Source organism: Oryzias latipes, chromosome 21 (assembly GCF_002234675.1).
Source record: "Oryzias latipes chromosome 21, ASM223467v1".
Lineage (NCBI taxonomy): Eukaryota > Metazoa > Chordata > Actinopteri > Beloniformes > Adrianichthyidae > Oryzias > Oryzias latipes.
The window spans coordinates 10,727,262-10,742,424 of NC_019879.2; the positions used below are offsets into that span (position 1 = coordinate 10,727,262).

Consider the following 15,163-nt stretch of genomic DNA (forward strand, 5'->3'; position numbering starts at 1 on the left):
CAATTCCATCAGAAATTTCCATAAAACTTTCGGGTAACAAAACCCCCCTTTACGGAACCCACAGGTGGAAGCCAGGGAGGAGGTAGGGGCGAAGAATGAACGCTAAAGGTAAGAAAGAGAATGAACAACTGCGCACCTGGGCTTAAATAGGACGCTGAGCAGGTGAGTTAATTGACTGAACCGCCCTAGGGTAGTTACCTGTAAAACAATGCTGCGAGTGCCTGCCTGAAAACACGACAAGTCGTCATTTCGTATTGTTTGAAAGAAGATTGCGGGCGGCAGAGAGGAATACAGACACTTTCTTGGAGCTTTCTTTTGTTGCACTGACCTTCAGCCAATCAACAGGTCTCAACAGTAGCTCTGCCCCAACCAGTTTGTTCCATTTTTCTATGGACCTGCAACCCACAGCCCCAAAATGGTACACTTTGTCCAGTTTAATGGGTCCAATTTATAATGGAAACATGCGAAATGCCAGACTGGAGCAGACCGGCCCGCTCAGTGGAAATGAAGCAAAAGGGTTTTTTTCTGGAACACTCTTGTCAATATTTTTACCTCTTAAAATAACATTGATGTGAGCAAAGACATATTAAATCACACAACGTATCATATTTGAGGTTATCTATATTTCATAAAATGATTTTGCAAAGGTTTTTGTTTTTTTCCATTGTGGATTTCATTGACATCTTAAATAAAACATTAACAAATACATGTCTGTCCATTCCTTGACATAGTGGGCTTTTACAGGGTTAAAAAAAAAAAAAATTTAGACATGTTGCATAATCCAAACCATCTTTACAAGTATCTCACAGAAAATATAAAGGAAATAAGCCATCATAATTTAAAGAGCAGTATCCAAGCATTACCCAGCCAATAGAGTTAACAGCTAAAACCCCAATTCAGATTAAATCCAACTAAAAGCTAAATAATTTAATATTTTCAATGGGTGATTTCAGTTTAACCCCAAACACATCCCAGATTAGTTTAATAAATGCAGTATCGTATTGTAAAGTAAGTGTGACTCCCCAAGAATAAAAGTGTCACCCACTGCTAAAATATGGTACGAACAGAAATATTAATTGGGATTTGAGATTAATTTGTAGAAGGGTAGTGGGATTGGGTACAAGAATCAGCATAATGTCTGAAGAATTATTGCCTGATATTTTGTGTTGAGAAAAAATGTCTCCCAAAAACTGGGCAGATAAAATTGAAAAAGCTTTAGTGAAAGATTCGAGTTCTGTTTGTTGCCTTTATTTTAAAATCAATGTTTAACTTTATTTTGTCGTCCTATAGTGTAAAACCAAAGGAATAGGTGAAAATAAAAAACAAATAACACTCTGCTCTCTGACTTTATCCAAATGGCTTTGCAGTGAAGTTAGATCTAAAAGCGGCGAAACAAACATTCAGAGACGCTACACACAGCCGCATTCTGTAGAAAACTGTTGAGCCTAGTGTAAGGGGTTACAGAGGAGACACCGCCTCCCCGTCTCAGCCCACGGACAGGTTCAGCCACTTCAGATCACAGAGGAGACCTGCAGGCAGGAGGACAGAGAGCCATGAGGGAAGGTAAGAGAAGCCCTTTTATCATCATTTTATCATTTACTTTGGTTTGTGGAGACTTGCCTCACTGCATCAGAACTCCCTTATGGGACCAAAAAGGAGTTACTCACATGTAGCATCCAGGAAAAAAAGTGAGTCGGACAGGAAAATCCAAACAACAGGGAGGACCTTTTAAGATTCAAGTTATTATTTTTTAATTATTGAAATACAAATCATACAAATATAAAAGGAAGATGTGAAGTTTAATTTAAATATTGTTATTGGACGGATCATAAAAATATTTTGTTCATATTTCAGACAATATTCAACAGACATACATTATAAAATCTTATTTGTTAGAAAGTTAGTTATTTTAAATCCAATTTTTTCGATGTATCCATTACAAGATAATATTTTTCTGGTCTTAATTAATCTCTTTCTGTAACGGTTAAAGAAATTCCAATTATTTTCATGTTTGTCTGCGAGTTTCAATTGTACTGTATTATTGTTGTAAATGCATTTTGCAGTTTTGTAGCTGTTTTATTAGATTTACATCCAAGACTGATTATATTTTGTCTTCATTCAAAGACTCATAGAGATTGGAGAGGAAAAAGACTGTTGCAGTGACTTAACATAAAATAAAATAATCTGCCTGTTTTGAAGATGACTAAAAACTCAAATTATAGCAAAAATTTATAAATTAAAATTTTGTTATTTTTTCCTGTTTTTAAAGCGTATTTAGAAAAGTGACCACAAAAATAAATTAAATATATGAAATAAAGTAATTAAGATATGTAAAAACAAAAATAATATGTATTGAAAAGGCTTATAAAATTAAATCTAATTGATTAAATTAAAAACAAAAATCAAAAAAGATCAGTGGGCTTTGACCTTTCCAGACCTTGCAATCTTAGAACATTTTGTTTTGAAGGAAGGTGTTAAAGATAATAATGTTTTTACAAACTTTTAGTTCATTTTGTGAACTCACCGAAGCCCAAAAATCTAACAAAGTATGCCCCCCCTTTTTTTTCCAGCAAGGTAGATAGATTTTTTATTTATTTTTAATTTATGGTTTTTCTCCATGAAAATGTAAAAATTCGAAGCACAGCTTTCTTTTTAAAAGGTATGTTTGCATTGATTGGGCTTTTTTAAGACTTCAAGGTGAGCAGAGATGTGGCACGGAAACTTTTCTTCAGACAAACAGGGTCAGCTGCCTTTGAACCTCCATGCAAGCACTGAAAGCAGCGAGTCGCATGAGGAGCCTCTAATTTATTTTGTTTTTTCATTTGCTGTAACATTTTAGATCAGAGTAGATTAGAAGGAAAGAAAGTTATTTTTACGTGACATTTTGTGCAATCGTCCTCTGAAAAACGGATCTAGGACTTGGTGGTAGCATCCTTTCCTCTGAAGATCAGGAGGGCGTTAGGGCCTCGGCGAAGCAGAGTGAATCGGTTCCAACCTCCGACTCACATAAAGGAGGCTGACCCAAAACCTCACAGCACTGACAGGAAGATGAGGGCCGGAGCTGCAGGCATCTAGTTTCTTATTTCCTGTTTGGAGGGTCTCAGTCAGCCTTCTCATCAGCTTCACCGCAGAGCTTCCTCCACCCAGAATCTAGACATTTGCATCTCCTTCCTGTCTGTTCTGTTTCCATTCCTTTTCATGAATGTTTTCTGCCGTTTTTAGTTCATTTCAGCGGCAGCTCTGGTTCACCTGAGCAAGTTCAAAGAAAAAGAAGAGGCAAAGAAACCGAAGAAGAAGAGCTTTAGAATAATATTAAAAAATGTCCTCACTCTTGTGTTTTTCTTGCAACTTCTGCTGAAAATAAATTGACCTGAAGTAGAAAGAACCTTCAAAGAGCAAAAACGATGCTCACCTTGTTCGACAAAGATCTGGAACCAAACTCTTTAACAAATGAAAAAAAAGGCAAAGAGTCGATACAGGAAAAGATGGAGGGCGAGCGAGAAAAAATGAAGAAAAGAGGTTGTCTGAAAAGATTTTATTGTTTCGCTAAATTCTCCCTTTTTGTCAGAATTTTATATTGAATTGTTGGCTTTAATCTTGTTTTTGTTTTTTTTGTTGCTAAATTCTAAATTAAATTGCAGATTTTTTTTATTTTTGCCTCAAATTTTGCCATTTATTTTTTTTTTTTCAAAACTCCAACTTTAAACTAAAATATAAAAAAATTACTTTTCAATGTCTGATCATTTTGACTTTTTTAAGCAATTTCCAAAAAAACTGGCTTTAATCACGGTTTAGCAGTCTTTATATATGTTTACATCTTTTTTTCTAACTTACTTTTACCTGATCATTATAACATATTGTTCAAACCCCAATTATAATCTCACATATAAAAAGGTTTATTTCAAATCCTTTTTTTACTTCTATATTTTTATACTCTAAAACAAATAATAATAAATAAGAAAAATAGCTTTTCCCCCCTACAGATTCATTTCTTATAATTGTTTTTTATCCTTCAAAATTTAATGGGAAATTTTTCAAATTGTTTATGTTTTCTTAAGCCTTTGTTTTACATTTTTAACTGTTGACAACTGTAATTTTTTCTTCAGATATTATATTTGTGTTCTGAGGATACATTTAGTATTTAGGAAACCTTTGCATTGAGTTTAAACTGAACGTATGGCCGGCCCCATTTCTCCTCGGTCACTGAAGGGTCAAAGGGCACGTCTGCACCAGAGCAGGTTTCTCCATGAAAAGGCTGATCATTGATGAAGAAACCATGTCGAACATGTCCTCTGAAATGATCTGAGCTGTGAAGCTACGGCAGATTTTAAAGAAGCCAAACATCCCATTACATCCCTACTGACACATGAACATGTGCAGTTTCCCCTTCTGATTCTGAAAAAGAAAAAAAATTAAAGTAACGTCTGTTTTTGCAGCAGGGATGATTTTCAGCGACACAGTCATCTGCTACTTTCTGGACACATTTCTAATGCTTTACTGCCTCGTTGCCACGGCTTTGTTTTTCAGAGAAAAGGTGGGTTCAAACAAAAGCTGTTGAAAATTTCTTTCTTTCTGTTCCATTTTGGAAATAATTGACAGCTAAAGCTTTTTTTTTGTCTTTTATGTGCTTCTAAAATGTTTCTACTGTTTATGTAAAATACTTTCTAACAGAACATTTTGGGAATGTTGTTTGTAAAATGAAGCTTTTGTTATTTACCAGCTGATTTAGCTGTTGTTGGTGCTCATATGCCGTTTTTTTATTTCCTTCATGTCTCAGTTTTGTGCCCTACAAGTCGCTGAACCAAACGTAAGTTTCCATCCTACAGATCGCCTCCTCACCTGTTTGTTGTGTGTCAGTTTCCATTAAATCTATTTTTTTTATCTTGTTTATGCCTGAACAGGATGAAACAAACGATGTTTATCAGGTAAAAACAGTTGACAGACAGCAGGTTGTGTTGCTGCTGATTGGATAAAACAGTGTTTTTTCCTGTAGGAGCTGAATCTGGAGATGAAGGAAGACCCTTATGATGTGCTCAAGTCTGAGAAGGTGGCTCATCTCAGATCCCGCATTTCTCACAGTGTTGTTGTGTTCGTCACATGTTCTCATAACATTTATTTTGGTTTGTGTCTTTATAGAAGAAAAGAGACAAGAAAAAGAAAACCGGGGTGAGGAAGATTATTCATCAACTTAAATCTTTAGGTTTTTTATTCCTATATTTCAAACTGATAAAGAAAAATTAAATATCATATGTACACAGAGTACAGTACACTTTTCAAAGGGCAAAAAAGGACCATGGATGAAGATTAACCCCATATAACCATTTGTATCACATTTGAAAGGCTCCTATCTCATCCAAACTTTCCTTGAATTCTGCCCTGTAGTTCATCATCATTCCGCTAGGGGCAGTAGAGGGCATTTCCTGCTCATTTCAAATGGCTTCTTCCGTGAAATCTCAAAAACACTTTTGGCGGGAAAATTCATTTTTAAAATCATTAACGCCATTTTTCCATGCAAGGAAATGTCACGTGTACTATTTTAGTTTTAAATAAAATAACTGCTCTTTTTGTGAGACCAATATAGACACAAATTTATCATTTGTCTTTTGAATGTATATCTATGAATAATTTCTGGGAAGATTTTTGTTGTTGTTGCTGCTGAATGTTCCCTATTCTTATTCAATTACAAAAAACACATAGGCTAGTGTCCAACTACCCTCCCTAATCCCTAACTACTTAAAAACTACATAGTGCAGCACTATGTTGTGCCCCGGATTTTAAAAGCAATTCGGACACCATGCTCACTATTTCTTTTCTTTTTTTTACCGGTGAATATGACTTCATCAATTTTACAAATTTAAGATGTAATTGATATGAGCATTTTGCAATGATCATTTATGAATCTACTGTCTTCTGAAGATAAAAATGTTGATGTTTTGTTTAAAAAAATACATTTAAATGCATTTTTTCAGTAAAAAATGTTCCAACGTAATGCATTGTGGTCTATATTCGCTAATCCCGTGAGCATCAATACAGACTGGTTTTTCGCATAGACTTCTGGGAAATTTCCAGGGCACTAGATTTTGCAATTGTAGATTCGGACAGTACTACAAAACTGCCAACGCACATACAGTGCAATATATAATGCATTATGCAGTGCGTAGTGAAGGAATTCAGACACAATATACACCATATTATTTTGGTTGTGGTTTCTGGTGATAAATTATTTAATTTGGCATTTGATATTTTATTAATAGCTGCTAAATGTTTCATTCACAAGAGCAGATTTTCAAAAATCAAACCATTATTTAACACATTCCATAAAGAGATCTATTTGTATTTTAAATCACTAAAGTTTATGAAAAACAAAATGCAAGAAAACTATCCACTTTCATTGAAAATAACACGCTGTAGGACGATTCCTATCATATGATGACTACAATTTTACTTTTATCCCATTTATTTTTTTTCATTTTCATTTCCTTCTGTTCTATTCATGTGGATATGTATCTGATCTTTTGATGTTCTACCAAAAAATTAAAAACTTTTGGCAGAAAAAAGTTTAGCTAATCTTCTAAAATAATCGTGAAAATAACTAATCTATTTATTTTTATTTTTTTATGACTACTAGCTGTAATGAAAGCATACAAAAATAATGGAAAATTATTCTTCATAATTACAGTTACACCATGTCAAAATTTGAGACAGTGGGTAAATATGGTGGTTTTTTCCTGAACAATCATGTCAATATTTTTGCATCTTAAACATCGTTGTGAGAAAAAAACAATAACTGGGGAAAAAAACTTACCAAATTCCCTAACCTATTATTGACATCTCTGTCTCTTAAAAAATGGAGTTCATCAAAGGGTTTAGAAAACATTTTAATTAAAAAAAACGATTTTTCTTTTATCAATTCTTTGATGTCGTGGACATTAAAATGTTGATAACTTATTTAGTTCAAGTCCTTTTCTTAAATTCAGTCCTAAATTAAATTCATACAAACTATATTTTTACAGAAGTACAAGAACTAAACCCTCAAATAATCAATTATGAACACGTTTTTAGAAGAAAAAAACATCAATGAATCTTTAAATTTTAAAGATTGAGCATTTTTTATGTCTTCCCTGCAGTTATTCCATATCTGAATCTCTCTGGTGGAGAGACAGTGAAGTTAAGCATTTGTTCTCTCAGCTGGTTTCATAAACAGATTTCATCCTCTCAGACTTTTTATTTTGAACATGACTTGATTTTTTTTAAATCAAGGTCTGCAAATTTCAATAATTTTAATTTGTAAAACAGGCAGTTAGTCCGATTTATTTAGGTTGATCTGGTGATTATCCTTATGGCTTTGTTTCTTTTTTTGAAGAAAATTAGTTGACTGTTTTTTAATCGTTTTCCCACTCAACACAAACAATCATGCATGGAAGGATGAGGGAGCAATAAAATGTGTGTAGTGATGAAGTGAGGAAGAGGAGGTTTGACTTGATCTCTTCTGTCCACAGCAGAACCAACCCCAGCCCAGGGACAAAGATCTGTACGAATCCCTGGTCCCCCGCCCCCCCGCAGCACCCCCTGCTGTCTGATAAAATCCAATCAAAATAAAGCAACAGAAATATTTTACTTTTTATTTGACTTTGTGTTGCCTCTATGTGTGTGCAATTATTCAGCTTTTCTTTTCTAAACCGCATGAGCTCCTAAGAGCTGCACAAGTCAACTTTTACTTGTTTTCTACTTCAGATCTTATTTAGGATTATTCTTAAAAGATACAAGACGTGTCCAAACTCTTGGAAAATGGTTTAATGATGTTTACAACAAAAGAGAACTGTACATTTACAGTAAAAGATTATCTCTGAATGTGTATAAAAACAAAAATACAGCAGACAAATGCAAAAAAAAAAAAAAAAAAAAATCTATGTATCCTGATTCACATATAGTCCTACACAATCGTTCAGCTCTTTGCCGCCATGATTGGAGGCCGGTTTTATTCAGTCTTTTTTTTTTTTTCTTTTGCAAACAGTGTTCCTCTCAGTGTTGAAATCCAAAACTCCTTACATTCGAGTATCAGGAAAACTGCAGAGTAGGAAAGAAGAAAATAAAAGCGGAACACATTCGTTGCTATGAGCCCAAGCTCCCAACGTGAAATGTTTGACAGAGCGTTTCTTCAGATACACAGACGCATTATGTACATGTTTGGTGGTTGCTTTCCCCCCTAATTTTTTTTGTGAGTTTTTGTGTTTTCTTGAGATGGTCACTTGGGCTGTGAACTAATAATCGCACACGTCACCCCTCAAACATACAAAAATACTATATCTTGAACCTACGAAGAGAAAGACAGTTCTGCAATTACCTCCATGCTGTGACAGGAAAAAAAAAACAACAAACAGGTTACCTCAAACAAACAAGGAGAAAACAGACGCTTTTCAAACAGGTTTTTCTCAGAAATATACCAAAATATACATCTAAGCTTTGGAATTACTGAGACTACGACTGAAGCCAGTGCTGGGTTTGTCTCTGGTACATGCTGCAGGGCAGGAGGGACAGAAAACAGACACAGGACAGAAAGATATCTTTGGTATCTGCACTTGTCAAAAGTTAAATATTTGGATTTTTGCTTTGGAATTGAGCTCGTGAGGCCCAATGGCCACACTTGGAGTTAAAGCCTTAGACAAAGTGTCGCTCAAGCCCCAGATCTGAGCCGGAGGGACACAGTCCATGCAGAGAGAAGGACCATGATGCATAGTGTCACAGCTGACCAGTCTGTAGTGAGAGGACTACATTGGAGGAGGGGGAGGAGACTTTAAATGTCCTGGGGGTACAGTGTACGGGTGATGAGGAAGAGGAGGACACAGAGAGACGGCATTTTCACCTTCAGAGAGACAGTGGGAGGAAGAGAGGGGCTCCAGACAGGCGAGCATTCAAAGTCCTGAAGGGGTACAGTGTTTGAGAGCCGGCATGACCCCGCCCACTGAGCCCCCCCCCCTTCTGCCATCCCCGCCCCTCAGGCACTGAAACCACTGCACTGCCACAAGCGATCAGACGCAGGTCTCCAGGTCTCGGGCGTTTGATGCTGAGCAGTGGGGCAGGGATGGGCGAGACATCGGTGTTTTACAATCAAGTTCTTCATCTTTGGTCAACGTCGGTAAAACTGGGAAACCGAGAGCGGGCTGAGCGGGTGCGCGGTCACGTGGGAAGGCGAGCCCACACCTGTGCCGGAGAGAAACTAAAACAGGATTGTCAAATTTGAAAAGAAGTTGTGGAACAGAATGGGGAGAACCACTGAACCAAAACGTGGTAGGAAAGGGAAAAAGAAAAAAAAACACCAAATCAAACTTAAAAAAAAAAAGGAGAGGAATTTGTATCAGAAAGAAGCGGACATTCATGGTGTGTAATGTCGCCCTTTTGTGGCAGCACAGGTACAAGCACGCTTCCCACCGACTCAAAGTTCGCTTTTTTTTCTCCTTTTTTTAATATCATTTTTAAAAACATTTTTTTAATATTTATTAAGTAGATTAAAGCAAGTTTAACTCAGCCTTGAGTTAGAAATGAGGTATACAACAGCTTCTCTGGCCTCTCCGATGCTCCATGCAGCCTCGCATGTCGGTCCGACAGACCCAAACCTGATCTCCTCGGATCACCAAAGTTTAGATTCAAAACAAACAAAGCCAAAGCCCGAACAACAAGCACCTCGCTCTTTGGAAGATGGAGAAAATCGTGCTCTGCAGACTGTCCTCTCTCTTCAAACCTGCCTGCTGGAAATATTCATAAAGCTTTATTCAAAAATCAGAGCCTAGAAAGCAGAATCGTCCTTATTTCAGTTCAAACTAAGCACTGGGTGAGCGCTCCCTCTCTCACACCCACAAACACAACAACAACAACAATGCTACAATGCTCATGTCTTCTACACAACAATAAGGCATAAATGATCATTTTCTTGTCTGTCCCACTAAGAAAGCCAGTGATCTTGCCCTCTCACACCTATACAAAACAATTAAAGGCATAAAGCAATCAAAACAAATTAAATGATTGTTAAAGACAGCACAGCAAATCAAGTACACAGTTATTTAACTGAAAATTAAGTAGATCGAGATCTGACACTTTCCAACCTATCAGATTCCATCGACACAGGGGGCGCGCTGTGGCGGGACACGCCCCATCGCCTTTTTTTCTTTTTGGTCTTATCAGTTCATTAGAAAATAAGAAAATAAAAAGCTGAATTAAAAAACAAATTAAGGGGAGATTTGTTTCGAGTTAGCATGATAAACACTACATTCAGACTTGATAACATACTGGATCAAATATAAAATATGAATATCTTACAGGTGTTTGTGTATATATATATATATTTATATATATATATATATTTATATGTATAGAGTTAAGAAAAGATTGTTTATCTAATTCTTAAGTCTTTCCTCATAAATATCTCAGTAACATCCTATGGTGCCAACTGCTTCATCATGCTAGCCTCTAGAAACAGCACGGACCCGGTTCTGGGGGCTCGTCCGGGACCAGACACAAAAGCTTTCAACTTCGGCAAAGTGGACTTCAAAACAACATAAACCTGGAAACAGCCCATAAATAGTAGTACTAGAAAATAGCAGTAGTAGGTTGTCCTTTTCTGTTTTCTTTCTATGCATGGTTCAAATGTATAAAGTCTGAGCGGCGGAGCTGGACAGTTCTTATACATTCTAGAAAGTTCTATACACCCAAATGCCTAAAGGTGAGCCTCATATTGAAGTGCTGCTGAGGTATATTCAGTAATTCAAGAGAGAAAAAAAAAAGAGGAGGATGCGGAAACTGTTTCCAGCGACAGTAATCATTTCTCTGCAGAACAATGCTACGTCTGTGTGGGCTTTAGCACAACGGGTAGCACTTGGCGGCACTGACTCCCCCTGCTGCACAGGGACATAATGTTTGGCAGGTCGAAAACTCGTCCACAGAGGGATTCTGGGAGCAGCATTTCGTCTATCACAGGTTCAAAGTGGGGGCTCGTTCAGGGGGGGGGAGAATTTGATGAATTTACAAGTGTGAGCCCTACAATAGAAGGGTTAAAAAAAGAAAGAAAGAACCAACAACAACCCTGATTTACACAGGATGAAGCTGTAAAGCTATCAGGAAGCATGCAGGCCCCTCGCCGCCCTCAAACAGGAGTTTCAGCAGCGAGTCTTTAAAGCTCAGTTTCTGTGGTTTGGATCCAGCGACACCAAATCGGGGGAACCTGGTGCCGACTGTGGTGGGAGAAAGAGACAGGAGGAAAAAGACGGTTTTGGGAGAGCAGAGATGGTGTGAACAGCAGCTGGTGCGCTCAGGCAGGCACAGCAACCACTCAGAAAAACCACTTTGGTTCAAGCTGTTGTCGTATGGCTGACAGTTAGCACAAAAAGCAAAGAAAAAAAACTTTGTCTTTTGTTTAGAAAAGTCTAAAACTGCTACAATAAATAGTGAAAGGAGCCTCTAAACCGTTTAGAGAAAACCGGATTAAACACGGAGGACCAAACTGTAAAAAGATCAACAATAAAAACGACTTTCTCGCACCCAAACCCACCAATTCATTGCATTTTTGGTTAGTTGTGCTGCCAATTACAAACTGAGCTGTGAGACACTTTATAAACAAAAGTCATCTTTGGAAAATGGTAATCAAAATATTGCATTTCTATATTTCTGAAGAGATTCTGTACTCATAAATATATCGACTAAACTAAGCTACACTAACTACACACACCAAGTATTTGAACAAATATTTTTGGTATATCTTAAAGTACGAAAGCCAGTCAGCTGACAGAATAAAAAGACTGAATTTCATTCCTCCCAAAAACAGGCAGACTGCAGCTCATCTATCCAGTTTTTTGTTTTTTTTTGGTACAGATACTGTGCACAAGTAGATCGTACTACTGTTAAAAAGAACTTAAACATTAAAACCACAATACAACAACCCCCCACCAAGCAAACCGCAGAAACACCCAACTGAACGGAATATACAGTAATCCTATAAATTTCACACACCTCCCCCTCGCTGCAACTCTGCAGCTCACGCTAAAGCTTTCCTCGCCACCTTTTCAGTCATTTTCTGTCAGTGTCTACGAGGCCGCCACCGAGCGGCGCCGTCGCAGCTGCAGCAAAATGTAAAAAGTCAGTGTTTCCAGAAGAAAGGCTCGAAGAGACGCGCGCCGACTCTCCGAGCCCGTAAAGCAATGATAACCTTTAGATCGGCCACTTATTACTTGTTTTTAAAGCCTTTTAACCACAATTCAAAAGTGATAGTTAAATCTTAACTTAATATCAGACTTACAAAGTTCTGAAAACACGACAATATATAAAGTGAGGATAAAGAAGAGAGTCTAAAAATCCACATGATTTAAATCAAGGCCCAAAAGTCAAACAAAAACTGTTAGTGATGAATAGAATTAGTAAACGTGTCGAAGTTTGTAAAAGTGAAATGTGTTTTTGGTTAGAAGTTTCTTTAAGGAGAATTCAAAATATATTAAAAAGAAGAAAGAAAAAAAAAGAGTCCCAATCTGATTGGAGGTCATTTTTCTTTTTGGTGGCAGCAAATAGATAAAAGAAAAATGGTAGATACAATGAGAAGGCTGTTCAGCCAGGCCAGAATCCAAGGAGTAACCCCCTCCCTAAGAGGCGCCACAGGAATAGTGCTCGGAAACGGGGTTAGATCCAGACGCAGCCTCACGGCCTTCACTGGGCCTTGGAGGCAGTGGTGATGGTGGAGGTTTGCATGGGCACAGCGACCGAGGTGGCCTGATGGTTGGCGTCCGCGGTGACCTGGAGCCCCCCGGCGCCGGCTGACACCAAGCTGACGGGGTTGCTGGTGAGCAGCGACAGGTTCTGGGGGCTCAGAAATAGCGGCGTGGTCACCAGGCCGGGCGTGCTGGCGGACGACGTGTTGGCGAACAACAGGTTCCCGCCGTCCAGAGAGGTGATGGGGATGGTGCCGCTGGACGCCAGTGCTGTGGAGGAGACGGAAGCTCAAAATGGTTTCTACCACAAATCCACCAGTCTGTCTTCTAAAACTAAGACACATTCACAAAAACGTATTAAAAACAAAGTATTTAATATCCGTCCTAATAAATAAAAAAGGTTTAGGTGTATTTAACACGTTCTTTTTGGGTTGATGAAGGACATTTAAAAGAAAATCAAGCTAAAAAAATTGCATTTTTGAGTATTTGTTATTCAAATCATTGTGAATCAGGAACTACTGCCACTCTGCAGAGGTTATGTGTATATATGCTATCTAGAAAATGACAGGTTTCTTGATTTTGGTTAAAATGGTTATAATCAAATTCATAGGTATTTTCAAATCAAAAGTTCTCTTCACTCAAACTATTCCTGCTTTGTATCCAATTTCTATAACATTAAAACCGCTTAAAAGTAGTCTGCAAATAAAAAAATAAAATTTCCGCTTATTCAAGCGAGTAAAAGATGAAAGTTTCTGCTTTTTTATAGATTATGTTTGAAAAACCAGAAGAGAAATACATTTAATGAAATGTGCAGACATGGAACCATTTCCCATTTACTTTGAGTTAAACAAATCTTATTGTTTTTATTAATAACATTTAGACCTTTTTTCTAGTTTTGGCTGAATTTTTAAATTTACAGTAGTTTTCTGAGAGAGCACCTTAAAGTGGATGTAAAATGGACAGCTTGTTCAACATTAACCATCTTTTCAACAACTTTTGAACTTTCCTCAACTTTTAAAGATTGGATTTGTCTTTTAGTCCCTTGGCGTTATAATTTTTTTTATCTCTTTAGTAATGTCGTGTGTTAGAGCAATAGTAAGAGTCGCACTTCAATCGTCCTTCGTTCATTTTTAAAGCGTTCCCAGTGGTCTTTTACTTGTGATTACGCCATTTTTAGCCTAAATCTAAACACCCGTGTCGTTTTCTAGGACAGTTTCTGCAGAGCAGAAGGACTTTATAAGAAATTCACCTCTGACTTGTAGGTGGGACAGATATCATGGTGCAACCCCGCCCCCCTTCCCCTCCCCATTGTTAAGAGCTCTCTGTTTAAGCGGAGTAGGGAGTTTGTGGCCCCCCCTAACATTTTTTCTTTGTCACAAATAAGCGTGTTTATTTTTTCAAATGACGTTTTTTCGTTTGCTCCTGATTCTCAACGATTTGGATAAAGAAATACTCAGAAAAACAATTTGAAGCTTAGTTTTCATCATGAGTGTCCTCCACTATCAGAAAACGGAAAAAACTGGATTTTCATTGGAGTGGGTCTTCAAATCTTCAAAAAACACTGGAGTATTTCAGAGTATTTTTTTTTATTTTTGGCCGTCTTGATGCAACAGAAAAAACAAGCTAATCGTTTCCTTTTTCTTTATGGGGAATAGGTTTTGAAAACTTTAAGATTTGCACCCACTGTTTTATCCCTTTGACTAAAAGACTGCCTGCTTTGTAAAAATTGTGAACAGAGGTTGAACATACCTTGAATGGTAGCTAGGGTACTGTTGCTCATCAGAGCAGGACTTAGCGCGCTGCCGAGCCCCCCGGGAGCCAGGCTAAGAAGAGCGCCCCTGAACACAGATGCAAATGTTTGAGTCAACAGGAAGTGAACGCGGCCTGTAAACGCAGCCTGTAAACGTGGCCCATACTGACCCTGGAGCGAACTGAGAGGAAGCCATCAGTCCCGGATTGAGGCCTGCAGCTGCAGCGGCCATGGCTGCAAAGCTTGCGCTGGTGGGCAGCTGGGCCGCGCCCTGCAGCGCAGCCGACAGCCCTTGTGCTGTCACCATCACCTGCCCTGTCCCTAAGGTGGAGGGCACAGATGTGGCCGCCTGCGTCATGATGGTCTGAGACTGAATGCCAGCTTTGCTGTCTGTGGATGTGGACTGAATAATTGTTGGAGAGGGGCTTAAAGATGGAGAGCTGGTTGCTGTGGTAACCAAAGGTGTGGTAGAGATGACAGATGCAGTGTTTGTGGCTCCAACTGTCGTTCCTGAGAGGAGAAGAACCCCAAAAAAAATGAAAAATATAAAAACATTTCAGAGTTTTTTTTTATTTTCAGCACGTTGATGTGGAACATTTCCATTATGATCTGATTTTAAATGCTGTAATAGTCGCAGAATCAAAGGTACGAATACAAACACAAATCACTGTCAAATGGACATTTTCTTCAAGCAGCGGAAGTAGACACACCCAGAGTTTACTGC

General features: G+C 37.9%; 2 protein-coding genes across 16 annotated transcripts in view; one reads left to right on the forward strand and one right to left on the reverse strand.

Annotated features, from left to right (window-relative positions):
* LOC105356772 (T-cell surface glycoprotein CD3 zeta chain) overlaps positions 1 to 15,163 on the forward strand; it is a 17,191-nt gene continuing 2,028 nt past the window's right edge. The window contains exons 1-7 of one of the 6 annotated variants that reach the window (XM_020712858.2): positions 1 to 1,563; positions 4,437 to 4,534; positions 4,778 to 4,807; positions 4,902 to 4,925; positions 4,994 to 5,047; positions 5,140 to 5,166; positions 7,500 to 7,629. In XM_020712858.2, the coding sequence (XP_020568517.1) occupies positions 1,554 to 1,563; positions 4,437 to 4,534; positions 4,778 to 4,807; positions 4,902 to 4,925; positions 4,994 to 5,047; positions 5,140 to 5,166; positions 7,500 to 7,580 (324 nt within the window). In that variant the 5' untranslated portion in view covers positions 1 to 1,553 and the 3' untranslated portion in view covers positions 7,581 to 7,629. Of the gene's footprint in view, positions 1,564 to 4,436; positions 4,535 to 4,777; positions 4,808 to 4,901; positions 4,926 to 4,993; positions 5,048 to 5,136; positions 5,167 to 7,499; positions 7,630 to 15,163 lie in introns of those variants that run through there. The other 5 variants (XM_020712859.2, XM_020712857.2, XM_020712856.2 and 2 more) reach the window with 5 other exon arrangements.
* pou2f1 (POU class 2 homeobox 1) overlaps positions 7,780 to 15,163 on the reverse strand; it is a 26,258-nt gene continuing 18,874 nt past the window's right edge. For all 10 annotated transcript variants that reach the window (XM_011489390.3, XM_020712852.2, XM_011489392.3 and 7 more), the window contains 3 exons: positions 14,610 to 14,949; positions 14,439 to 14,527; positions 7,780 to 12,959 (listed from right to left, as the gene is read on the reverse strand). In XM_011489390.3, the coding sequence (XP_011487692.1) occupies positions 12,688 to 12,959; positions 14,439 to 14,527; positions 14,610 to 14,949 (701 nt within the window). In that variant the 3' untranslated portion in view covers positions 7,780 to 12,687. The remainder of the gene's footprint in view (positions 12,960 to 14,438; positions 14,528 to 14,609; positions 14,950 to 15,163) is intronic.